Source organism: Brachyistius frenatus, unplaced genomic scaffold (genome assembly GCF_029030835.1).
Source record: "Brachyistius frenatus isolate BFR_SWC_R1_liver_20210118 unplaced genomic scaffold, ASM2903083v1 Contig_18, whole genome shotgun sequence".
In the NCBI taxonomy this organism is placed as follows: domain Eukaryota; kingdom Metazoa; phylum Chordata; class Actinopteri; family Embiotocidae; genus Brachyistius; species Brachyistius frenatus.
Genome location: NW_027210617.1, coordinates 1,640,254 through 1,667,452, shown reverse-complemented (window position 1 = coordinate 1,667,452; position 27,199 = coordinate 1,640,254). Strand labels below are relative to the sequence as shown.

At 40.9% G+C, this 27,199-nt stretch overlaps 2 protein-coding genes across 4 annotated transcripts; both read right to left on the bottom strand.

The window, feature by feature from the left end:
- Positions 1 to 896: 896 nt before the first annotated feature.
- Positions 897 to 22,307, bottom strand: LOC138618784 (guanine nucleotide-binding protein subunit beta-4). Of its 2 annotated transcripts, XM_069694761.1 has the most exons (12): positions 22,290 to 22,307; positions 16,886 to 16,967; positions 10,692 to 10,870; positions 10,267 to 10,305; positions 9,682 to 9,788; positions 8,802 to 8,816; positions 7,401 to 7,464; positions 6,491 to 6,653; positions 5,768 to 5,834; positions 5,271 to 5,472; positions 4,477 to 4,693; positions 897 to 3,990 (listed from the first exon to the last, which is right to left on the bottom strand). In XM_069694761.1, the coding sequence occupies exons 3-12, from the start codon at positions 10,746 to 10,748 to the stop codon at positions 3,884 to 3,886; spliced, it is 1,038 nt and encodes a 345-aa protein (XP_069550862.1). In that variant the 5' UTR covers positions 10,749 to 10,870; positions 16,886 to 16,967; positions 22,290 to 22,307; the 3' UTR covers positions 897 to 3,883. The 2 variants fall into 2 exon arrangements, with proteins under 2 accessions (XP_069550862.1, XP_069550863.1); XM_069694762.1 differs by lacking the exons at positions 8,802 to 8,816; positions 22,290 to 22,307 and having other exon boundaries at positions 16,886 to 17,054.
- A 1,240-nt stretch (positions 22,308 to 23,547) lies between these two features.
- aldh7a1 (aldehyde dehydrogenase 7 family, member A1) lies at positions 23,548 to 27,186 on the bottom strand. Of its 2 annotated transcripts, XM_069694753.1 has the most exons (3): positions 27,122 to 27,186; positions 26,506 to 26,539; positions 23,548 to 25,799 (listed from the first exon to the last, which is right to left on the bottom strand). In XM_069694753.1, the coding sequence occupies exon 3, from the start codon at positions 25,792 to 25,794 to the stop codon at positions 24,166 to 24,168; it is 1,629 nt and encodes a 542-aa protein (XP_069550854.1). In that variant the 5' UTR covers positions 25,795 to 25,799; positions 26,506 to 26,539; positions 27,122 to 27,186; the 3' UTR covers positions 23,548 to 24,165. The 2 variants fall into 2 exon arrangements, with proteins under 2 accessions (XP_069550854.1, XP_069550855.1); XM_069694754.1 differs by lacking the exon at positions 26,506 to 26,539 and having other exon boundaries at positions 27,122 to 27,180.
- Between the last annotated feature and the right edge of the window lie 13 nt (positions 27,187 to 27,199).

Sequence of the window (27,199 nt, the reverse complement as noted above, 5' to 3'; positions counted from 1 at the left end):
CGGGTGAAAAACGCGTCACTCACTGCGCGCTGCTCAGGATTTGACCCGGGGACGTCACCACGGACGTCCAGCTCGTTACCGTTTGTAATACTGGAGATGCACTCCATCACCATTGCCATGCCTCACTAGGTAACAGATAGTGACTTAAATCTTTTGAGATTATTACTTTAAATTGCCGGGTACAGGAGCACGTTATGATGAAGGTCACAATTTCTGAAACGGGGCCTGGAAACTGCGCGAAAGTGAACGGCGTCAAATTGTTGTCAGGCACCTCAGCTTTTTTTTTTTTTTTTCTTTCCCACCTGGTTTAAAGACTGAATCATGTTATTTTCAAATCATAACTTATCCAAAGTAACATCTGCAAAACAGCACCCTGCCAGCAATCGCGCACACCAGACTAGTTGCAGGGCAGCACAAACAGGTTACCAAGAAACAATCAGGAGAACTTGAGTTGAGTGAACTTGAGAACTTGACACTTCAGCTTCCGTTCAACAAAACGACACGTTACGTGTTAAATAGTTCCCGGTCTTTGTCCAAAGCCAACAAATGACCGCGCACAGCCAAATATTCCCCACTTATCTCCTCTGACCAGCAGAAAGTGAACGTTTGGCAAAATGTCGGACTGTTCCTTTAAATGCGCACTGTAAGTCCGTCATTCTGTCATCTTCATCCGCAGACGCATGAACATACGCTGTCCACTGACTGAAATGGAAACTCGAGTCTAATAAGCAGCGTCAGTTTAACGACACTTCGGGATACAAAAAAAAACCGGCCGTCAGATGTCAGCAGTCGACCTGTTTGATCAGACAACACACTGGCTTTAAAAAGATCAGGTACTGGTGTGACTTCATCTGATGGAGAAGGAGAAGGCCGGCACTCGAGTCGAGTGAGCGAACGTGTTTGTTTTGTGTTGTTTTTTTTTGTCACACCGACTAGTTTTCAGTTCACAGCTCAGGGTCTGTGGATAACATTGGCACAAATGAGGAAGTAACACTTAGATCTATAGGTTATCCACACACATCAGCAAATTTACCCCCTCCCCTGACACACACACACACACACACACACACACACACACACACACACACACACACACACACACACACACACACACACACACCTCAACACTGATATGCAATACATAGCACATTCTACACACTTCAAAAGGTATTCTCAGGCTAAAAAGAATAACCGTTATTTTTAACATTCTCCCAAGATGGATTCATTTAATGCAAATGCAGGAAAAGCAGCTGTAACGTAAAAAAAAAAAAAAAAAAAAATAGGTCACTAGAATTACGTTATGCCAAAGAGGGATTTTCATTGATAGCTGTTTGAGACTTAATAAATACTACAAACTGTACGGTGGTAGTAGTAGTAGTAGAAAGCAGAGTTGTATAAAAAGTGGTGTAAAACACTTGCTTTAAGAAGCAGTATGGAGCTGCATGTGGTCGCGGTGGGTTTCTGTAAGCATGCTTTTTTTTTTTTTTTAGTGTTCACTAGTATCAGAATGCGCTTCTATTGGGAAAAAGCAAAACAAAAACAAAAAAACAGGCAATCTGTCTTATTGATCAGTGTGTAAAAAGGAATAGTAAGAGAGAAACATTACTGCAGTCAATGCTAGTATTACCTTCTATTATGAATGGTTTCGTAAGGCAGCATGGAGACACAATAGTGCCACATCTCACAGGCGCACAAACCCTCCCTTTATCCAGCCCCCCTCCCCCCCGTGGGTCAAATATTTATATTTAGAGATAGGCACCGGAGATAGCTGATGGATAGGTCCAACTCACACACGTTGCGTGCGTGTTTTGTTTTTAAAATGAAGCCTTCTGAGCAGCCAAAATAATGGAAGATGCACGACGCAGAAAATACTCAAAATGAGAAATACCACTTCTATGGGTAAATAAGTCACATGTGCTCGATGGTTTACATTTGTACTACAGTATGTGAGTGCATTTCTAGCTCTCTACTAAGTGTACTTTCTTCACTAGCAATATTTAACAGTTCATAACATGTTTTTGGTGAGGAAAAAAAAAATGCTGAACAGGTTAAACCCTTTTTTTTTTCTTTTTTTTTTAAACAAACACTTTTTTCTTGGTTTTCTTCCTTTTTTTGTTGTTGTTGTTGTTGTTGTTGTTTTTTAACAGGCTTGTGGTGGCACTGGTGTGATTCTGGAGTGGCTACCGTGATTTCAGTTCCATGCAGTCACTCAATTCACACCTTGTTGACAAATAAAAAAAAGGACTCTGTGATCCTTCATTTGGAAAGCAAAAAGATCAAAATGACATGAGCTCTGACAGACATCTTTCTTTCCGTCTTCCTCTTTTCTCCCGTCATCAGAGACTGCTGACAGACTCACTGTTGTCCTTCGGGATCCTGATGAGGAGCTCCTTTAAAAAGATCCTCACATAATGGCCGGCGTCGCTTTTCCGTTTGTCTTCACAGGCCTCGTGCCGTTACTGGCTCGCAGGTGGAGAACGGCTTCTTCTTGGGGTGAAGATGTCTGTTTGTGGTGCACTTCTCTATATCAGTGTCATTTGCAGGGCAACATGAGATCCTCATGTAGACTCTCTAGCCCACAGGAGGTGGGGAGATAATGACCTCTGATCAGGACCATTACCAATTATATCACACTGCAGATGGTTTGCACGGATGTGGTCTTCAGATATTTAGCATCTGATGTTTTGAAACCACAGTCCACTCGAGTATGAGGCAAAGGCAGGGCCTCCAATAAAATCAAGTTTTCTCTCTTAGCCTAAAAAAGTCTCCAGTTTCTACTTCGGAGTAAAAGCCAGATCCAGACTAAAAACGTACAATGACTCCTTGTTGGTTTTGAAGTTCTATCTCTAAATCACAACCACAGACATCTGACAGTTTCTGTCCAAAACAAATGACTGCGGTGAGGAATGCTCGGGGTCATACTGTTTAAAAAAAAAAAAAATACAAAATAAAAATCACAGCCATCTTTCACATAAACGAAACGTTTACAGGTACAGGATGCCTGTAACCCTAAAACACATACAAATGAAGAATGTGAGTTTAGTTGGGCCAAATTACATGTTTGGTGTACATGCTATATCCTAGATATTTTGGGTTTGACTAATTAAGCAGGTACGAGAGATTTTGGAAACTTTATAAAGTTTTCAGGTAAAATTATTTGCTTTGCCTAAATTGTCTGACATTCAATCTTGTACTCACACAGGATGAAATAAATGATTCTGTTGCATTATGTAGAAATATGAATGTGTCCATTTAAAATTAAATATAACACCCTAAATTGAAAAAAAAAAAAAACAACAAAAAAAAAATTCAAGGCTGGGAAATAAACTACAAAAATATATACATACACATTATATATGCATATATGATGCATATATACACACATAATGCTATACATATATACCATTATATATACATTTACATATTACACACTGACGCTAACCCTGTTTGCTGTTAGTCATGGTAAAAGACGCTCTTTAGTGCCCCCTACAAAAGAATTGGTATAAGATCAAAATCTTCTATTTATTTATATTTAAGTTTTTCAAAACTTTTTTTTTTTCCTTCTTTTTTTTAATTTTTTTTTTTTTTTTATCTTCGATTGGACAAATCTACGAAAAAGGTTCTTATTTTTGTTGCTGTGTAATAGCTGGGGTGAAAAAAAAAAAAAAAAAAAAAAAAAATTCTAGTTAGAAACAGTTGGTACTTTCTCACAGGTGGGCAGGTCACCGGCAGAGATGAGAGCTGGGGGCGTGTTAAGGAGATTTCAGCTGACACAGTGTGCACTCCTCGGGTCCAGTCCAGCAGATGAGTTGGGATACGTAGGGCGGGGTCGCAGGAGGGAAGTTGGCGGGCAGTGATCGAGTACAACAAGCAAAAGGTTTGTTTAATTCCAGATCCGAAGGAAACTGTCCCAGGAGCCGGTGGCAACAGCCATGCCGTCTTCTGTCACTCCTAAGCAGCTCACTCTGTTGTCGTGGCCTGCTAGCACGCCTGCAGAGCAAAGAAAACAAACCCCGAGTCTTGTGTTGGTTAAAAGAAAATCTGCATCCCAAAGTCGAGGGCCATTTAAGCATAACTGAAAACCAGGATTTAGAAGATCATGAATTACTCAGAAATCACTTCGATCAGCAAATACTTCACAGGCCCTCATACTGGTCATTTCTATTCTAGGATGCAGCTTTGGTTATATGTTGGAGCTGAATCTATTAGTTGAGCAACAGAAAAACAACCAGCAACCAGCGGGCTAATCATTTATTCCTTAGTTTTCCAAGCAGCAATGTCAAACATTCTCTGCTTCCAATGACAGAATTTGCCGGGTTTTTTTGGTCCATTGTTTTGACACGAGACGTTGCTCAGTTATTTACACCGGCTAAATAATTCTTTAAACCAAAAAAAAAAAAAAAAAAAAAGAAAAGTTACCTCATGCGTCACCTAAAAATTAAGAGAACCCGTAACCGGACTTAAGACGTCAGTTACCTGCACGCTCGCCTTTCAGAGTGTCCCAGACGTTGCAGTTGAAGTCATCGTAGCCGGCTAGGAGCAGGCGGCCGCTCTTGGAGAACGCCACAGAGGTGATGCCACAGATGATGTTGTCGTGGCTGTACATCATCAACTCCTGGTCGGCACGGAGGTCAAACAGCCTGCAGGTGGCGTCATCTGAGCCAGTGCCAAAGGCATTCCCGTTGGGGAAAAACTGCAGGGGAAAGAATTTACATCAGGCAGACGCAAGTAAAGTGCTGTTGGATCATATCGTGCCTTTGAAATAAAGAGTTGCGTCTCTGTGGAGAATCTTTCTCTCGAGATGTTCTCATTTTCGACACATCTTTACAGACCGTCCGGGGCCAACAAAAGATCGTGAAACTAATAAGGTTGTCCTGATTTAAAAGGAACACAATGACATTAGTAAAACTTGTAGAAGAGGACGGATGATGACCAACATGTAGTTAGATGACATACTGTATACTAATGTTATCACGCATCTCCTAATTGTGTTTACCGCGATAAAAAGATAAGAAAGCAATTTTAGTTTGCCCGACAAAACAAACACAAACAGGTTTTTATTTTTTTTTATTTTTATTTTTTTTTAAGTTTCCAGACTGACGTCCCCTGAAACTCATGATTATACAAATTACTACTGTCAAATAAAAACCTTTCAACTCAAAAAGGTCTCAACAACAACATTTGAATCCAATTTATATCATTCGAGTAATGGTTGATTACCGTTTACTACTTGAAGCATTAAAAGTGGAAGGAGAAGGTCCAGTACTTACAGTGACGGCGTTGATGTCGGACACGTGGCCGGTGAACGACTGCCTGCACATTCCATCACGGATGTCCCACAGCTTGGAAGTGGCGTCGCAGGCTCCTGACACAAAAGTCTTGTAGTCCGGGCTTAGAGACAAGCTCATCACGTCGCCTGTGTGGCCAGTGAAGTTGGTGGCCTGCTGGCCTGTCTCTATATCCCACAATGCACTGTAAGAGAGAGAGGGAAGCAGTGGTTAGGGACGAGTCGGCATCAACAAATCGGTGGACTATTGCAATTTTGGTGCAATTATTAGGTACTAAACCATGATGCTGTGTGACTGGATGACAACGTGAGAATAGGACAGTGAGGATAAGAGGATGTAAATTAGAGATAAACTCTTGACATTTTTATAAAGTTTGGAGGGGAACCTCCAGTTTACGTTGCTGCATGAAAACAACAGTATCGATAGGATACTTCCGTCATGTAGAGAGCTTAATGGTTTTAGGTATGGAGGTTGCTCACCAGGTGGTGTCTCCGGAGCTGGTTAGTATCTGGTTGTCATCCAAGAAACGACAGCAGGACAAATAACCTGGAAATAAACAGAGGTTCCACATCAGATAAGGAGGATGCTGCGATGCCTTCTGAGTGTCAAATTGTGCCCCGTCGTGATGGAATTTTAACGAGGAGTCACATTTTTTTTTCTGGGGGAGGGGACGCCTGGTTTTGAAAAATGTGCCTGTATTTTTAGGATAATAGAGGCCTGTTTATCAAACACGGGTCTACAAGGGACATTCAATCTCTTTGGCTCCACTAGTATTGTAATACAGCAATGCCAAAGGCATGAACAACACAGAAGAACAAAACTATATTTTCTCTCCACAAGAAGACAAGTGACACTGTAATTTCTGAAATATAGTTTTGAATTTTCTAAAGCCCTTTTTTTTTTTTTTTTTTTTTTACCATATTAAAAAAAAAAAAAAAGAAGTAAGAAGGCAGGTGGTCGCACCAGAAACTGCAAGAGGTCATGAAATCCATTGGAAACTAGGAAACAGGTTTGAAAGTACGGCGAGTTAATATTAAGCGTACCATTTACAGTATTAGCCAAATCAAACATGCTGGAGGGCAGTCGTCAAGTTACTGTATCATATGGGAACAAATTAGATTAAAAAAAAAAAAAAAAGAAAACATAATAAACATGCTGTGGTTCTGTTGTGGCTCTTTTTGTTTTACTGGCGCCGAGCCTACCTGTGTGTCCTGGTAGCTCTCGGGTGACGCGCACGTTGCCTTCGCGGGTCTTCAGGCTGTATATGGAGCAGATGTTGTCCAGACCTCCGCAGGCCACATAGTTCCCAGAGGGGGCGTAGGCGCACGTCATCACCCAGGAAGAGCGCAGGGGGATGGCATGCATCTGCGTACGAGGACAGTTGGAGTCGTTTCTTTATTTGATACGATAAATAAGTTAAGGATAGCGCTTTCGGTTATACAGGGCTTCGAGGACGAGATCAATTAATGGCTGTAAATCGGAAAGGCCGCGTGATCACTTTTAAAATGATCATCCGACAGAATTCTGCCTCTTCCTCCGCACATCGGAGAAACGAAAGGGTGCATTCTTCCGTTAGCTGGAAGTAGCAATGTTGCAAAAGTGGTAATATAGTAACACCATGGCACAGATGATGGAAAACCAACAGAACATTCACATGCAGTGCAACAGGACAGTACAAGCTGTGGTGTGTGTTTGGGACAAGCAGCATCTTTCTACATTTTATCTACAGAAGTTCATATGGTATCAAAAAAGTAAGCCAAGAGGTAAATGTAACTTGTAAATTATTTTTGGGTGATAAACAAAATTGGATGATGTTGGTGACTTGTCTCTTTTCTGAATATATTTGTAAGCATTTGTTGCTTACGAGACCCAGTCCATAAAAAAACAAAAACAAAAAATGATAGCTTGCAAGGAACATCTGCAGAGTTGATATCAGCTTCGAAACATCTCTCTAATCCAAAAGTCAGCGACTAGAGTCAGTGAAAATCTGGATGGAAGCAGCAGAGGTTTGACTCTTAAATTTACTCAACAATGGGTGGAATTTTTTTTTTTATTGCAGCTGTGCTTGTACACACTTTACAAAAATCCATCATAATAAAATATTAATCTCACCTTATTTGTTGTGTAGCTGTCCCAGATGATTAGCTTTCCATCTTGCGAGGCACTGACAAGTAACCTGGTAACAAGTTAAGAAGAGCAGCATGACACCAGACTCGTATGTTGAAGAACCCACATAATCTAAGCTACATGCACCTGGTTCTTTAAAAGCAATGAGAGGCAGCCACCCTATAAACTACTGTGCTGTACTGTCAGCCTGAGTGATTACAAGGTGCTCGGTCAGAAAGCATTCAGCGTGAGCTTCCTACTCCTCTCTCTCTCGCTCTCTCTCTCCATCTCAGTACGCATTTCCCTGCACTTTCCCTTTTCCTCCCTCTCCTGGTGGAAGCCTCCTCATTCAGGGAAGCCGCTTTCAAATGTCCGACTCTATGTAATATTCATTACCCCGGTTATGTAAAAGTCCCTACTGTCGAGTGGGAGGTGGAAGCCTCGCGGGTTGGAGAAAGCACTCGAGAGAAGCTGAGGTGGGGCAGCGAGAGGGGACAGCAACAATAGGAAGACGGGAGAAGGCCGAGTTAGAAACAGAGATGACGGGAGTGAGAGTTGTAGATGGTGCAGATGCAGAAACAGCTGGAACCCCTCCCTCCCATCCTGACTGGGTGTTTCCATCTCTCCAAGGACAGGAAGTGGTTTGATGGTGCAGTGCTACAATCAAAAGGAGAGCTATCGCGCTCAAATGTCATTGGCTGTATACAAAATAAACACTGGCCTCCTGCAGGGTCACCCAGAGGGTACCGGGCACAACCATGCGCACATGTACACCCACACACACACACACACCAGAAAAAAAAATCCAGATTGAACATCAGCTACCGGTAATACCAGTATTTAGCCATATAATAAAACACACGTTACACTTAAGAGCCGGTTTGAGGGGTGAAAATAGAGAAAACGGTTTGCTTGAAAAAAAAGATGTGCATGATTTATGTATTCCGTAAATCTACAAAACTTTACCTGCAGAAGCAGAACCACCTTTTTAACTACCTCATCTTCCAGTGCACTGAGTAGTGCACTGCATGCATAGTTAGGAGGAAGTGCAATCTGGACTGATGATTCTCGGTGCTCATACTTGCAGCAAACAATTAAAAAAGCAGTTTGTGAGCTTGAATTGAATGCGTGCAGCCACAGCTGCAGTCCAATCAGGAGAAATAGCTTACAAACCGCATCTTTAAGGAAATATGACATATGCTGTGGTGGCTGTCTGTCTCTGTGTCTAGCAGTATTTATTACTGTGCTCATAGTGAGTGTGCGAAACAGTGCTGGCAATTAGACAGATGTACAGTAGTAGTGGAGGTGGCGGTAGTGAGTTATTTATGGTGGTATTAGTCATATTAGTAGAATAGTAGTAGTGGTGGCAGTAGTAATAGTAGTACGGATAGTAGTATAGCCCCACACCTGGGACTGCCGTCACTGCCCCAGTGCATTGCATTGGGAGACAGATGGACAGAGAGAAAGGTAAAGAGTGACACACACATATTAAACACGTACATAAAAGCTTTTAACACCAGGGATAAAAGATATTGTGAACCTCTGTGTTGTACACAATTCTTTCAGTATGTATTTTTGCTACACTGCATAGTGTAGATACTAATAATCCACTTGTAATGGACTACAAAGAACTGGTTCTCTGTATAATTAGCTATGTAAGAAATTAAAACAATTAAAGGCCACTTTTGGGGGCAGACATTAAACCAGTATGTGGCCAGTGACTTTACTTTTTAATTTGCGCATTCTAATGGTGCGTCTATGTTTGGCTGAATCTGTAGATGGTCCGCTGCCAGTCGCATTACACCGACATACACCTTGTGGTGTTAACAGCTGCCATGCTGTCACTGACAGTGCAGAATTCAACATATGCCAGCAGCACTGTTCAAATTTTTGTGCTTTTTACTTAGACAAAATAAGAAACACTTGGAGACGACATGAATTTAAACTGAGCACACAAGCGAAATCTGAAGAAAATACCAACACACAAACAGAAGATAACGCCAAACCTTTACCCACTACTGCAAAAAAAAAAGAAAAAAAAAGTGTTTGAAACTAAAGCCTTCACGTCTTTAAGGACTCCCAACATTCCCAGAAACTAAAGTAAACATTTTCTGCTGCTATTTGTCAATTTACATAAAGAAAAAATACAAAAAAAGCATTAAACAAATAACCACAAATAAGATAAATGATGGCCAAGCCTATAATAAATTTGTAAAAAATAAAATCAGACCAAGAGGGAAAAAAACGCGAGTAATAGTTGTGCTCTTTACATCTACATCTACATTACCTGGAGTCACTCCCCCAGTGCATTGCATAGATCTTGGCCAGGTGGCCCCTGAGAGTGCGTCGCGTCCTCATCTGTATCCGGCCCACTGAGTCCAGACCAGCTGTGATCTGCCAAAACACAGGAAGAAGCGTCAGCAGCTACGCTCAAGGTCCACGCACACATTTATTACCACTGGACACGAGCTGAGGCTGCGAAAACCAGCCAACGTCACTCAACAATAATCAGTGATGAATAATCATGACGCTTGTGAAATATCTATATGCAGTTAAAGAACACTATCTATTTTGAAACTCTTAATTTGATTATTTATTATAAATATGTACATATATATATTTTTTTTATCATTTGACTTGGAATCTGGTTACAGGTGGCTAAAACTAGGAAACCAACGAAAACTAATTAATGGACTAGTAAATGGGTCAAAGACTAACCAATGCATAGAAGTATTTTGCGGACATGTTTGGCCCTAGAACTGCGAACTCAATGGCATACAAGCATAGTTGTATGAACGCACAGGGGGAAAAAAAAGTATCATGTGATATTTTACAACTGGAAAGAAACTTAACCCATACACAAAAGTCTTACCTGTGACAGAGTGGAGTCACTGCAGGCTTTCCTGGCATCCTGCAAAACAAAACAAAAGCCATAATAATCATGTTGCCAGGGACAGTATATACAGTCACTGCACTGCAAACCGTGACGCAAATGAACACTGCAAAATGTGCTTTTACAAGCGTTGGAACGTGCCATGATTCATTACCAATGACAGAAGCTGAATATGTCAGCAGTCACAGAATAATAACACGGCAGTAACCAACATTCACAGGTCAGTTCCCAGAATCGAATTTCTGCACGAGGATGGCTGACTGACGAGTTATACGTGTCACCGTCTCATCTGAAACTGTGCGAATCACGGCTTGCAGTGAGCAGACATGCGACGCACACACACGTGCACAAATCACACACACAACAACAAAAACAAAACACGTGCAGACAAAATGTTGCCGTACCCGGATCTGATTGCGTAGTTGCTCGGCTTCCTGCCGCAACTGTTCCAGCTCACTCATTGTCCCTCTGTGATGTGTTCAGGACACACTGCGCTCCGAATACTGACTGGGCTGAGGAAGCACACACGTGCCTTCACGCACACACGCTCACCCACACACACGCGCGCTTTGGCAGCTGACACCTGCGAGACAGAGACAGAAATACTATGAGTTCAACAGGCAGATGGACAGCAAAGGATGGAAACACTTCCATCTGACAAACATGGGTATCCTGTTTGGGTTCAGATCAGAGAGGAGGGTGCTGCAAGGGGTGGGGACGGGTGGGCCTGGGGTGGCAGCTCGGAGGGTGGTCTGGCTCTTCAAACACCCTCGGTGTGGTTCAAAAGGCCATCTGAGCCCGGCTCTGACCTTTCCTCGCTCAATCAGCCTTTTGTGTGGTTGCATTGCGCTGTTTGCTCGGCCCGCAGCCGTGTGTGTCTGCGTGTTGAATGTGAACCTGCTGTGTGTACAGATCTGGATGGTTTGTTAGACAATATGTCCAAGTGAGAGAGAGAGAGAGAGAGAGAGAGAGAGAGAGAGAGAGAGAGAGAGAGAGAGAGAGAGAGAGAGAGAGAGAGAGAAAAAAAAAAGCAAAAGTGCATATATTTATTAGTGAGTGTATACATTGAGCCAGCATTTATCTGAATGCGTGTCTGGGTTAAGTGTCAAATTAAGCATCTGTTTGTACACTACATGCATACGCGTGTGTGTGTGTGTGTGTGTGTGTGTGTGTGTGTGTGTGTGTGTGTGTGTGTGTGTGTGTGTGTGTGTGTGTGTGTGTGTGTGTAGGCTGCCACTTCCTTTACCTTGGGGAGTGTAAATGTGGGTCACAGAGCACTTAAGAGTCTCCTCAGAAATGTTTGGTCGGCGCCCCCCACATGCACACACATCCACCCCCCACCCCCCGCCCCCTCATTTTCCGGCTGTTTTACAGTCTGCTGTTCAGAAGTCGAACCATCCCAGATTAAATTTTCAGTTGCATTTTCTATAATTCAACAATTAGACTGAGTTCAGCCCTTCCTCTTCATAGGAAACCATCAGGAGGAGGATGTTTGGGCTTCATTTTTGCAGAGTCTTTAACCATGAGCTGAAATGAATTACTTCTTTCATAAAAGTAATTTGAAAAAAAAAAATTAAAAAACTTATTTTACAAACAACAACTAAGACAGTGATGTAATATTCATGCTGCCCAGATTGCCTTTTTTTTTTAGGACTGCAGATTTATCTGGTTACGGAGCTACCCTTTCCCAGTTCAGTTAGTTTTAGCCATTGTGCCTCCGCTCCATTGACACAAGAGAGGATGTCCTTGACTGCTCATCATGGACTCGTGTCTCAGCCAAGTAGGGTCTTTGACAGTAACAAGGCATTGCAATGCTTTCAGTTGCCTAGGAGTGACGTCACTCCCTCCTCTGGCTGACGCAACCCCCATGAAGAGAGGCTCTCAGCGTCAGCTTGGCTGTGATGAGCTACTGCTCAGCGACTGCCCGGGATCCATTATACTGTCCGATCTGATATCTGCCACGTCACACAGAGCGCCTTGTCCACCACCAAAACAACCAATGTGATCTTCAACACGCTGCTAAATATTTTCGATCAATGTTTTCAGCCCAAAGCTTGTGTCATAAAATGCAACGGAGCACCAGAGAGATGGCGTGGGAAGTAATGCAAATGATGGTGGATAACGCTGAAAAACATATTGTATTTGGACACTTCATCATTTTTAGACAATTTGTATTTATTTTAGGCAATCCATGGCACAGATTTATGGTAGTCCCACATGGATAGACCTGCTCGCTTTCTGACACTCAACATAAGTCATTTAGGAACCAAAACAGGACCCTCAGTAGAAGAATTGTAAGCAACCATATGGACAGCCAAAAGAAACAGCCATACTGGTAAATATGACCCCTGGAAAAGGGCCAGATAAAGTTGCCCTTTAACGTTTCATAGTCATAAACCTCAGCGACTGTGTGGCTTTTCTCCAGTTGTGCGACTTGAGTCATGCAACCAGCCAGCCGGGCCAACAAAGGCCCAGAGCATGGCACAGGATCAGGGGCGACAAAGGCGGAGCTGTGTGCTGGAGCTGCCCATTGTTTAGTATGTGGCTGCCAGCTACAGTAGATAGGGCTGCTTGGCACCACCACAGTTGGGTCTCTGCGACCCAACTGCCATGGGAGGCCAAAGTTGCTACTGCTGTGCCCTACTGACAACATCCAAGCACCTGGCCCTCCATCCATCCATAAATTTGTGGAAGTCCTAGACACACAGGCAGAAATAGCCACACTCTTAAGGTCTTTGACCAACTTTATAAATGCTCCACATAGTGATATTTATCTTCTGTAAATCTCAGGCATTTGTTAGCCTGAAATGGACGTGGATACATTCTTATAAATGTTGGAATATGAATATCACCAGGTAATAAAATGAGCAGCAAAGACATGCTTCAATTTCACTTCATGTTTGTGCTGCATTGGCAAAAATCAAAATGACAACGCGCAAACAAGTGGCTCTGCTTAACTATAAAACCCCAGTGCCTTTAATTTAATAATTCATCACTCATGTATCAATCAGCCATGATTGGCAGGTAATGTATACCATCATCATCAACTTGAAAATGTAATCAGTGACGACTTGAGCACTCATCGAAACAGTTCGCAAAGGGCTCCACAATAAACGATGAAATAAACAGAGCAGAAAATAAATTATAAAAATGGCCAGAAAGATTACAATATAGAGCCCACAATATATAAAATCTAGAAATGTGGCAGATGTATGGCCAGAAGAAGAACTAAATTATTTGCTGAATGATTATTTGAACAACAGAAAATGTATAAATTACCAAAGAGTAATCAAAAAAGATAAACCTTTTACCTTTGTTAGGCTGTTTTTCAGCTTTCACTGATTTTAAAACAGTATTTTTGGATTTGAAAAAAATTGAAACCATCTTCACCATTTTACAGACCACATTTATTGGCTGCTATTGAACCTTTTTATGATTAAACTTTAATCAAGATTGACAATGGGCGTGCGTTTATCATGGGTGAGGCAAACACACGTAGCACTATTTTTCAAACTTTCATTTTCAATCTCACACCGTAACCTGTCTCACAAACAGGGACGAAGAAAGAGAGATCTTAACTTCTTCACAGTAGAGCTCAGTGTGGTCTCACGTTCTCATAGAGGAGCTTGAACACAATATATTTGTGATGGGAGATACTGTTGATTCAGTGTTAGTTACTGCTGACTGCAACAAGGGAACTCCAGAAACAGGATCACAGAAGATTGACATCACATCAAACATGACATATTTCTGAATAAACCTAAATGTATTGTAGTGGGAGTGTCCGCTTGGTCACTTACAGTAGAAACACATCTACCCGAATTGTGAATAATCAGAGCAGCAGCCACAACAGGAGGTTAAGGAACTTATGAACGGCCAGGTCTGGACAAATTCTTGCAACATGGCTGCTGTTGAACACTTTACACCAGTGCCAACAGTAAAATATTTATATTTATCACCGTTAAAATAATTTTCTGTAAGTTAGAAGCATGTATTCCCTTTTGCAGGGATTTTACACAACTTCTTTTGCGTGACTCAAACTCATTTCATGACTCGCATTTTCCCCTGGTTTACATCAACTCTGAATGAAACTCATTTAAGTTTGGCGAGTGAAAATGAAGAATGCAGCAGGGCAGCGCCACCAGGTGTAAACTTGTTCTGGTAACCTGCTGACTAGTTCAAACATCTGGAGAATGGAGGAAATACCTGACAAGATTCCCATAAGTTGAGAGGCCACATGTCCTTGTTCTCATCAGATGCATGCTCACATTGTGGTCTTTATGTGTCAATACTTAGGAGCTCATAAGAAACGGCTTAGAGAATATGCGGTATGGAGGACAGATCACCTGACTCACTACTAGCTTGGACCAACACAGAGGTCTTTTGGTTAAAAACGTAAGAATAGAATTTGTGTAATAATTTTGCCTATTTTAACACTGAACTGGTTAACAAAGCAGCAGGAACACTGAACGAACGTGTGATGACTGGATAAACGATTTTGATGAAGGGTTTCACCCCACCTACAGCAGACAGTTCAAGAATTACGCACAATGTAGTCACCAATACTTCCTCACCATTTTACCTTTACCACACAGGTTCTAAAATGTGCTACAGGTCGCATGCAGCTGGACTCACAGAAGTCAGATAATATAGAGTTTGAGCAAACAGTGTACTAGGTCTGGGCAAAATAGTTGAAGTCAGTATCACAATTTTAACTGTATTGCACTATATTACATTATACTGACAGGTGTTTCTATTATTTTGACCAACACATCTATATCAATGAGGTACTACTGATACACCTCTACAAACTACATCCTCCAATATGAACGTGAATCAACACAACTATTTCATGAACATTACAACCTTCATGAAGCTAGGATTTTTTTGTTGCGGTATTGGACTGCATTAGGTTTTTGCTGATTCACATAATATTCCAATTAGTGTAATTACAATTACGGTGCTCCACTGTTTTGCCGTCCAACCAGCATTTCCTCAGTATTTATTTACAATTTGTTCAGAATCGATTATCTGAAAACAGGATTTTGCAACATGGTCCTATAATATGGCCACATCACTACAACACAACTGAACTGAAAGTCAATAAATAATCATATTCACGGCTGCAAATAACAATTATTATCATTATCGATTAATCTGTTGATTATCATTTTCTTAATTAACCGGTCAGGGTTAGGTTCGGTTGAATTTAAGAAGCTGGAATTAAACAAATAAAAATTTTTTTTTAAGCATTTAAATATCAATTATCAAAACAGCTGCCAATTAATTTTTGTTGCAGCCCTAATGCTATTAATATTGTGAATAAACCATTACCCAGCTCTGCAGCGCATTGATAATTCTCATATTTCAAAGACTACATACTCTCTTGATTATAGGATTACTACGAAATATCTTTCCTTAGGCTTAGGGCTGCAACTCATGATTATTTTCATTACTGGTTGATTAAATTCATTCTTTAAATTTTTTTAATTTTTTTTGGATGAATCATTTAGTCTATAAAACCCTCATAAAATATTGCAATATGCCACTGACAACTTCCCAAAGCAACAGTCCAAAACAATTAAATTTACAGTGATATAAAAAGCAGTAAAACCTCACCCTGGACAAGCTGAAACCAGACATTCACTGACTTATACGGTTATTCAATTATTAACACGTTTTCAGATACAACGGTGGTTGCGCCTTTCCTTGGCTTTAAAGACTGTACACCAGTCAAATTAGAAAACGTTATTCAATTATTTAAAATGAACATTTCATGTGATCTGCCTGCACATAATATCCACTTTATATTTACCGTTGAAAAAAAGGCTTCCACATTATAATGATATTAACACGACATTTTTAGAGACGCACCAAAAAAATTAATTAAAAAAAAAAAAAAAAAAATGAAGGTGAGTTTTAAAATCAGCAGATTGATAATAGATATGATTTCCGTTACGTCACACTTCACACACATACTATCTGCCAACGGCAGACAGGAAACGAGCAGTGTATTAACAATCAGCTTGAATGTCTCCGGGTGGAGAGAAATTCCTGACACGAGCAACACATTGCAGGAGGAGGCGCCCCCCCCCCCGTCACGCTACCAGTTGATGCTCGGATGAAGGCAGACTGTCATGTATATTTAATATACAAGAAAAAAAAAAAAAAAAGTCTACGCCAGGATATCGTGCTGCGGGAACACACGATTGTATGCCTGCTAAGTGAAAGGTTTTAACCCCTGTAGTTTCGCCTGGGACTCGTTTATAACAGCCTGTAAAAAAGGCCGTGGTTGGATCGCAGTGAATTTAAAGCAGTGGAAAGCTTTGGCTTTGCAGGGAGAGAAAAGCAACAACAACAACAACAACAACAACAACAACAACAACAAAAAACAGCACCGAGGCAATAAGTAGCCTGGGAACAGTTCATTTAACGGATACACTACTTGCTTAGAGTGCCTTTAATATGTCAAACTCACGGATTTTTTTTTTTTTTTTCATTTCACCCTCAATATAAAACAAAAACAAAACCGCCATGAGCAAAGCAGGAAATAGCCTAAAAGCTACCAAAATATCAAGACAAGACTCCACGTCCTTACCTGAAAGCAGGCGTTTCGGCTCTGTCCGTCCTTCCAGTCCAAGTCACACCGATCCGTTTTCACACGACAATCATGGCAACAGCTGTGGGGGGAATCGCAAAGGCAGCTGTGTTAATTTTAAGACAATTTAATCGGTTTAAATGGTCAGAAGCGAGCGCTCCTCGGTTCGGATTTGACTAAAAATTTTCACCAAGCAGGCTAATCACCACACCCATGAAAGTGGGAACATGGCAACAGCCTACGCTGAGGGGTGCGCGATGTCAGAGAGAATGATATATCATATTTCAGCCAGAAAAATTACTCGTAAAATATTTAAAAAAAACTTACAAAATGTATTTATATTTAACGTAATACTCCAAAATAATCAGTAATAACATATCTATGAGCATGGGAATTATCGAAAAGTGGGCTGTGTACCCTATGAGCGAAATGGTACCGTCTGTCAGCCCCCTCTACAAAAAGGAACCGAGTGGGATACAGGAAACAAATATTAGACTTATAAAATCTGTGACAGTAGTAGAAGTGATTCAAATGGACATCACCACGGTTTTGCAAAGCCAATCTCCACTTTTTTGTTCCTTCAAATTCCAACACAGTTGATAATCCCGAAGAGCCCTGACTACACTATACAGTTTAAGTATTAAAGATGGAGGTGTGGAAAGTACAGTAGCATATTTTTTTAGTGAATTAATGTTAGCCTGTCTGTCAACAACCATCACCGTCTATTGGCAGCTGTGACAGTACTTTGACCCCTCTCAGCATTAGTGTAAGACTATATGTGTTCTATTTATATTTGTTTCGCATACCCCATAAGTACAAAGTATTTCAATCGAATGTGGTTATATTGCAGCTATTCAATAAGTTTAAGACTGTAAATCTGCTTTAGATGATGAGCCGATGAGTCACTTAGTAAAATTAGGGAAATTAACCCGCAAAGATCTTGATAAACGATTAATCATTTGAGTCTTTTATCACAAAATCTCCTCAAATTCTAGCTTTCTAAATGTGAGCGTTCTTCTGTCATAGTAAATTGAATATCTCTGGGTACTTTGAAGATGCTATCTTGGGCCCTGTGAAAGTGTGATGGACATTTTTTTATTATTTTATAGTCTACACCAAACAATGAATTGACTGGGCTGCAAATAGCGATCAGTTTCATCATTAAATAAAGTTTTTGAACATATGAACATCTAAACTATTGATTAGACAAAACAAGAAATGTTTGTATAACAGGCTTGTGGAGCTCATGACATATTCATAGCACAAACAACTGACACGGAAATTTACTAAAGAAATAGGCCTATGTATTTTTTACATAGCTTAATTAGTAACACGACAAAACAGTGAAGACTAATCAGTTAGTATTTTTTTTTTTTTAAACATCAAAAGTCACATCTCTCTGGTTTGGTTTGTGCCAGGAGACAGCTGTGCCAAGTCTCACCCCGGCACACCGTGGTTGGCCTGCAGCGCGCTCATTGAAAAGGATCTCTCACCATTAGGACAGGATGAATTTTTAATGGGGCCAATGAAAGGGAGCAGTGGGATAGGCTTTTCCATATCTCTGCACGAGCCATAATCAATGTAGGGAAGATGAAAGTTTCCCAGCCCTTGGTTTCCTTTCGGAGTGGCATGGGGTCAGATTAAGTCTAATTGAATTCACGCACACAGCAGTAGTTTAGGTGTGTCAGACCAACATCCCCCAAAACACATTATGAGGATTAGGATTAACATGATAGCAGAGACATATGTTGTCATTACTGCAGCTGGGAATTGTTTTTTTTCCTTTTACAGTGATCATTAGTGCAACAGGGAAACAGGGTAATATCAAATTAAAATGTATTGTAAATACAATGTGTTATTCATAAATTCAGAGATGATTGGTTTTTTAGAGAAGGACTATTTTTCAATGTACTGCGATGCAATCAGCGCTGCATATGACTGTAAATTATTATATATACAGTTTAGAGAAGTTGGATGAGACATGTCAAACTATAACCACAAATCTGCCTCCATTGAGGATACTATAGTCTTAACAGGATTTAATGACAATGACTGAATGTTTTTACTGTTATTGTTAAATGTATGGTTCAGTCATTCTGACTGTACCAATGTGCTCACTGTTGACCTTCTGACTGTGCTGCTTTGCCACAGCGTGTTGTACAGCTGACATAATCCTAGGTCACCCTAAAGTTTTTGTGAGATCATGCAGAGGTTGCTCAACAAATGCACTAATTGCACATGGTAGATATCATGCCGCTGCAATGTCGCTACAACTCAACGAGTCATACTATTTTTGAACCTTTTGGACCACAGGTTTATTGTACAAGGAAAAATAAAACACTACATAAGAAGGAGTCAACTCATGTGCTCTGTGCCTGTAGTGAGCAAAAAGACAGAATTAATTAGCCAGCTGAGAATCACAGTCACTGTGTCCAAAAGCACATCCTTGGCCAATCAGGTTCCTTGGCCCATTGCTTGGCAACGAAAAGCGAAGGGAGGGAGCAAAATGACACTGTAAAAATAGCACATCAATAGCCTGGTGTCTGAAAAAAAAAAAGAAAGACACACATGTTGGTGAGGCTATAAATAGCATCCTACTGCCTGGAACAGGTAGCGTGTACAGTATCAAACTGTATTGTTGCCAGCAAATAAGACATTTTTGCATTGATGCAAATTCAGTATGGGTAGGGCACATAACGCACAGTAACAGTCATGAAGATGATTTACACAATTTGAATGAGGTTGGTTTTAAGGCTACAGAGAAACAACAAGAGCTGACCTGTCCCTTTGTTACTGCCTAAAAAGCATCCCAAAACTATTAACAGATTGACACAGTTTTCTTTGTGCTGTTGTCAGCTGATGTTTTGCATGAATGTAAAAAGACCACATGGTGCCATATTAAATTTGAATGTATTATCTCGTGTCTACGGACAAGCTTCCAAGTCAAAAGGAAATTTTAGGGTTTAAAGGTTTACATGAATAATCTGGATAATATCTGATCTTTCCATATTATCTCATCAAAACATGCATTAATTGGTCAAAGGCATCACATTGATAACATATCATATCATCACGACAATGTCTCATTACTAAAATGGGTAGTACACATGTGTCTTTTGTGTAACAGAAGAGTAGAGCAAACTGTGGCCAAAAATAAATCTATCATATCCAATTCAGTTTCACAGGACTGCTCAAAAATGATTCCAATGTGTGGGTGATCAAATCAAATGGAGATAATGGGATGTCAATCTGAAACAGTTTCTCAATCCTTAATTTTTATCTGCACCTTTCAGGTTTTTTTTTTACCCACATGTGGCGACACGCCCCGACAACCTCCATGTAGTACGTCCACTGTATCAAAAGCAATTAAAAGGTGTAGCAACAGTAGAACCTTAAAAGGCTTTATCGGGGCCGTCTTATCCACCAGACATCTCCCGGGGAGGCTGGCCGTTGCCAGGGTAACCCTCACAAATGGCAACTGACGTCAAGAAGGTAGGAGAAATACCAGGGAGAGCCAGAGCTGCTATGCATAATGGATTATTGAAAATAGGGCCCTCTTGAAGAGTGCAAAGTGACTTAAAATATGCGTGCCTTGCTGAGCTCGCCACCACTTCTCTTTCTCTCGCTATCTGTGATGAGGAAAATAGATGTTGACAGTTTTAGGGTTTTACTTGCTGACTGGCACAGCTTGGGCTTGACTGGTCCTGCATGGTGAAATGATCCATCTTGAGTCAAACACTGCTGAAGAACGATTTCTTCATTGGACACGTAATGCTTTTTTTTTGCTATAGTATTTAAATTGGGGTATGTGCTGCAGTTTCCTGATTAAAAATAATTTGAAAAAAACCTCCATCTATCTGCACTGAAATCATGTGTGGCCACCTGCAAAGCATCTTACTTCACCTGAACCAAAGAAAGAGAGATCTGTCCCATCAGACATCATCCCCAGTAGGTCCTTTCTTGCTCACATAACAAGGATCTACAGCAACATTCATGCTCAGGTTCTCATAAATGATCCCTTCAGATTACGCTTAAGTCTCGAGCATAACTATGAGCAGTTTGCTCTTTCTCTGTGTCGGGTTCTTGTCTAATCTCGGTGCTATTGTTGGCCCATGAGAGACGGTCACAGCGGCAGCTTGGTCAAGAGCCCTCATCGTTTCTGTGATAATGCCTCTCATGTTGTGTTGGAGTCACACTATTGACAAGCAGGACACCGATTGTGGATTCAGGTTTGCTGAAGGCAAAGGCCAAGTACTGTTGCTACCCACATTGATAGAGTGGGACAAAAGCACGTACATGCAATAGAGAAGTTACATGGTGTCCATTTTGGAGTGCAGGGTGGGACACATGGATAAAATCATTATTATAGTTATCAGAGTAACACTGCTAAGACACTACAAATTTAAGAGTAAGTCATGATTATGAATTTGTATTTGTATAACTTTTTCAAATTTAATTAAATCAAATTTAACTTAACTGCACAATAGGAGGGAAAATAGTCTTACCTGTTACATAATATTGTTCAAAGAATCTGATATCCAAAAGACTATTCAAGCACTGAAAAGCCACGTTCCTTAAATGTAACATCTGAAATGTGTCTTGTTGAAGCATCCTGTCAAAGCATTGGTTTCACAATTAACATCTAAATGAAGGAGTCCATTAAGTGGAGAATGAGTAGGCCTGAAGCTTAGCCTTTGTTTCAGGGAGAAGCTGTAGAGGAAATGTGCAAACAGAAGAAGTGAGAGTGTTTGAGTCCCGGGGAATCCCAGACACTTCTGTAAATCAGGGGTGGAATAAGCAACACAAAGCATTAACTGACATGCTGTTGGGTTTCCTAAGAAGTCAATCGCACAAGTCATGTATGGGAAAAAAAAATTAAAGGAAGTGAGGACCAACCCTGGTGTTCTAATGCCACCCTGCAACACTATGGCATCAGATGATTATTAATTTATTACCATGAGCTAACATTTATTATTACTTGACATTTTGGTGCACCACAGGTTCTGAACGCGAGATAAGAACAGTGTATTACCTCCTAGCTGCCTCCCTGAAAACCAAGCACAATCAAAACATTGTTTCAGTTAACATTGTTCCCTCTGTTAATTCTGAAGTTGTAGCAGAAAGGTTTGTTTAGGTACCACACCCATCTCTGTTTTAATTTCAATTATGGTGGTAGTGCAGACTTCAGAGCTGAAGACACAGTTCCTCTGATGATCTATTGAAAAATAATATTCCTAACAGCAGGAATGTGCTAGTTTGTGCTTTTATAAAAAGTTATCTAATTTCTTTTTCCATGACAGTGCTGATGTAGCTGTGGTAGAACATCGCAGATGAATGAAACCACATGCACCGTAGTGTGCACCAAAAACTCTACATTTAGAAAAAATAATCAAAGCTTTTCTACCTTTCTCCAGTGCAGATGAGTAGCAGAGGAAGAGGGCGTTTTCTGCATACGTCCTAAATGGCATGGATTATGAGTCGCACAGAGCGCTGTGGTTTCAGTTCTTCCTTTCAGCAGTGAGTGGAGATGCTGCTAGGAGGAGCAGCAAATGGAGAGAGAGGCAGAGCTGGAGTATGAGGTAGAGAGCTGCTGAGTGGGAGGGTGAGCATATGGGGGACACAGAGGATGGGAGATGGAGTAGTATTTCTATTAAAGGGAGAGAGTTGATTTCTTCAATCCTATAGTACAGAATAAGTTATAGAAATGGTAGGGTACTATATGTAAAGATGGCTCAATAGTTTGACTATTGTTCCCATGTGCCAATTTAATTTAATTTAAATTGTCTTATCAAAACATGGACAAAGCTCCATTTTCTGTAATAAGAATGTCTTACATTAAACAAAAATGACTCAGAATCAATAGGTCATCTCCATCTCTGCAAGCACTGTGGGGAGAAACTAAGCCTTCTTTAACAGCACAATAAACATCGGCAACTTAAAAATGTTGTCCCTAACTTTATAAAAATTACTTGTGAACTTGATTTAGAACTAATGTTGCGCTTCAGAGGTTAGCAACATAAAAGTGAAACTTCTGATTGGGATCTGAGATATCATTTTAATTTATGCTTTTAGTGTGGTTGATGTTGACTGTACTGAAAGTTACAGTGCACTACCCCTTGAAAATACCAAATAAGCCTGTTTGGATTTCTGTTATTTAAGTTTCACTCAAATACAATAAATATGTACTTCAGACTTGCTGCAGTGCATGTCTAAATAGTTGTTGTCTTTTTAGTCACTTCAGAGAAGTTGCCTGCAACATAATTATTGTGTACAACACTCACTAAACTAACTGGCTCTAATCTTAAAACGTTATGGTTAAGTCTAATTTTCAGAAGACCTCAGGTGTTTTTTTTTCCAAACAGCAGGGCCATATCAGAAATGTATGGGAATAAATACCACGCTGTACACACGATCTGACTCAAAATCTAATTTTTCCCTCATCTGTCAATTTCTTTATTGCATCTTTATTGTGTTTACGCGACTCTAATACACAAGTGATACGAGAGAGCACTGCATTATAAAAATGAACAGGCTGCAGAGGAAAGGCAGAAAAAAACCCGAGACATGTTGATGTTCATGACACATCCTCAAGTTTTACAACTACTGTTCCTTCTTCTGATCTTCTCTATAAAAGTTTAGAAAGAAAACGCTGACAAAGTCCACATGTCAACACAATGCCTTTTATTCATTGTTGTTTGATTGCCTGGAAAGTACATTGTTTCTTTTACTCTCTTGTTTCTTTGAGTGCTTTACATGCACAGCACAGTATATTAATGCAAACAGCCAGCTTTTTATTTGCTACACCTTAACAACCTACAGTTGTTAGTTTTTATGATCATAGAAAGTCTGATAAGATTGTTATGCCATCTGTGCTGACAGGCTATGTGCACTACAATGGTTTAATCTACACATTGATATAAAGTCTACAGCAATTTTTTTCTCTCCAAAATGGAGTTATAATTTATTTTTGATAAATTATCAGTTACAGTTGTGTAGCACTCAAACTTGATTTTGAACTGCTTATAGAAAAGTGAACACAAACATTTGAGGGAACTTTAACGCAAAACTACTGAAACTGTTCCAAATACAAGATCCAACATCAAAACCAAAGATACAGTTTTGATAGATGACTAATACAGATCCAAAACTTTGTTGAATTTGGGCTGACCTTTCTGAATGCAAAGACAAAGGTCTTATATTTGTCTGGCAACATTCTGCATTTACATTTAGTTTTGTCCTTTGGGCTCCCTGAAGCTTAAACAACAAGCAACCTGGAGGCTTCACTCAAACTTGATTCCCTGGGCCAGAGGAAGATCTTTGCTGTAATTTATTGTGCATGTCGAACGCCTCATGTATTGCTTCCAAGAGTCACTGCCTGACTCTCTTCCACCTCCTGTATGTTTCTCCCCACCAAAGGCTCCTCCAATCTCAGCTCCGCTTGTGGGGATGTTGACATTCACGATGCCACAGTCGGATCCTTTGGGCCCCAGCCAGCGGAAAACCCGACCCATATCTTTGGTGAAGATGCTGCTGGACAGGCCCTGCTTGACCTCATTGTTCCAGGCAAAAGCCTCCTCTTCTGTCTTGAACTTGAGGACGTAGAGGATGGGGACAAAGGTTTCGGTGTGGACAATGGGTGCATCGTGAGCCAGTCCTGTAATGATGGTGGGCTCCACATAGTTACCAGGGCGGTCCATCACCTTTCCTCCACAGACAAGAGTGCCACCCTGATGCTTGGCCTTCTCAATAGCTGCAAGATACTGCTCCATAGCTTGTTTGGTGTGCAGAGGACCATACATGGTGCTGGGGTCCCAGGGGTCTCCAATGCGGACCTGTTTGTAGGCCTTTGTGATCCTCTCAACCACTGTGTCATGAACACTCTCATGCAGCATCAGCCTCCTGGTTGTGGTGCAGCGCTGGCCAGCAGTTCCCACAGAAGCGAAGACAGCGGAGGGCACCACAAGATTCAGGTCAGCGTCTTCAAACACGATGATAGCATTGTTTCCACCGAGCTCCAGCAGTTTCTGACCGAACCTTTCTTGCACCATCATGGCCACCATCTTGCCAACATGGGTGCTGCCAGTGAAAGACAGCAGGTCTACACGCTCATCCTTTGCCATGGCTGTGCCAATATCAGCGCCGCCACAGGTCATGGCGCAGATAGCACCGGGCAGATTGTTCCGCTCCAGTACCTCAGCTACAATCTTGGTAACTGCAACACTTGTGAGGGGGGTGGTTGGAGCGCCTTTCCAGAGGCAGACGTTGCCGCAGGTCAGAGCGATGGCATTGTTCCAGCCGTAGACAGCCACCGGGAAGTTAAAGGCAGTGATGATGCCAACAAGACCAACTGGGTTCCACTGTTCGATCAGCGCATGGCCTGGTCTTTCTGAAGGCAGGATGGGCCCGCCAATCATTCTAGACAGACCAACAGCATAATCACAGACATCAACGTACTCTTGAACTTCACCCACTCCCTCAACGTAGATCTTGCCCATTTCGAGGGATACCAGGCTTCCAAGGACTTTGATCTTCTTTCTCAATGCATCACCAATCTGCCTCACAATCTCCCCTCTTTTTGGAGCTGGAATATCTGCCCACATCTTCCAAGCTTCTTTTGTCTTCTGGACAGTTTCTTCATACTCCGCCAAAGTAGCCTGGGTAACTCTGGCAATCGGCTCATTGTTGGCGGGGCAGTACGACGTGATGACCTCCCCGCTGCCTCCCCAGCTCCCGTTGTAAACACCGGGGTTGTCCTCTGACAAACCCAGCTCTTTCAGCCAGGAGTATTTGGGCTGGTTGATGAGGAGGCCTGACATGGCTGCTGACTGCTGGCAGTGGACTGATGCAAATTTATTTCTCAAGAGGAGCCTACTGTGCCAGGCAAGGGTCAGAGTGAGGCAGCGCTGCATGGGTGCTGGACAGAAACCAAGTTAAAAATTAATTCTTCCATGTCTGAAGAACATTCAGAAATAATTGTGGCCAAAACAGTCAACCATTGATTGCTTTCATAATGTATTAATCTGTTGATTACTTTTTAAATGATAATTACAAAGTAATTGTTTCATTGATAAAAAGGCAGAAAATTGTGAAGAATGCCAAACACAACAACTAAGATTAAACTCAAAAGATATGACTTCTTCTGACCAACCAACAGTAAAAAAAAAAAAAAAGAAAATCTTCAGTTTCAACTTATATAAAAGTCCTGAAAGGACTGATATACAGAATGATTGACATTCCTCTTGATAAAATAGAATTGTGATACTTGATTAATTCTATGCCAATTAATCTATAATTTAATGTACTCATCATGAGCTTGAGTTTAGTCAAGAATGAACTCACTTTCAAAATAAATAAATAACTTTGCAACAGGGAATGATGTCAGACAACAGGTGTTAACCAGAGAATGCTCGCACAAAAACAGGAGCTTTTTCTTATAACTTCTTCTCTGTGAATGTCAAACTGTGCACACAGCGTAGCGCAAGACAATATTATGAAAGCCAAAACAATTAGCCAACTAATTAACCACAGACAATTTTAATAAAACAATTAATTGTTTGCCATTTTATTAAGCCAAAATGCTAAAAAAAAAAAAAAAAAAAAAAAAAAAAAAAGTGACTCACTTGTTGGTTTTCTTCGTCTTCTATGATGATAAATCTACATTTTCATTGTTAGTTAAATAAAACAAGCAATTGTTGGGCCGTGAAAAGAAACATGATTTTTTTTTCTCCCCCCCCCAGTTTAACTTACATTTATTCTTAGGACTATAAATGATAATAATTCACATTTTTGAGTTGTACGAGTTTCATAGTTCATATAACCATACCTCTTCTCTGAGTGAACGTACTCGGCGAGTTACCAAATCATAAACACCAACTGCGCTTTGCGCAATTAATCTAACTTTGAACAACCAGGACGCACGAGGCTGCAGAAACGTATGTCCTATATAGAGATAGGGAAGTAATTACCCCCCCAATATCACTGAATGTTAACCACAAGGATAATGCGAGGTGTGCATTTTAGAATTTGCACTTGTCAGTGTCACGGTTTTTGCAGCATGCCGTGACATGGTCGCCCAAAATCGGTCTTGTTGGCTGTAACGACCGTGACTCAAGGTCCCGCAGTAAACGCTCACTAAATTTAACCCCGCCGTTGCAAAGACGGCTCTCGCGCTATTTGTACGTTAGTTTTTAACCTTAAAAAGTAACTTCGTGATACTTATGACCAGTTTTAACTCACGTTGATATCAAGTCGTCAGGGCCACGTTCACTCCGGAGCACGGAAGTACTTGCAGTCACGTTATTACAACGTCACAAG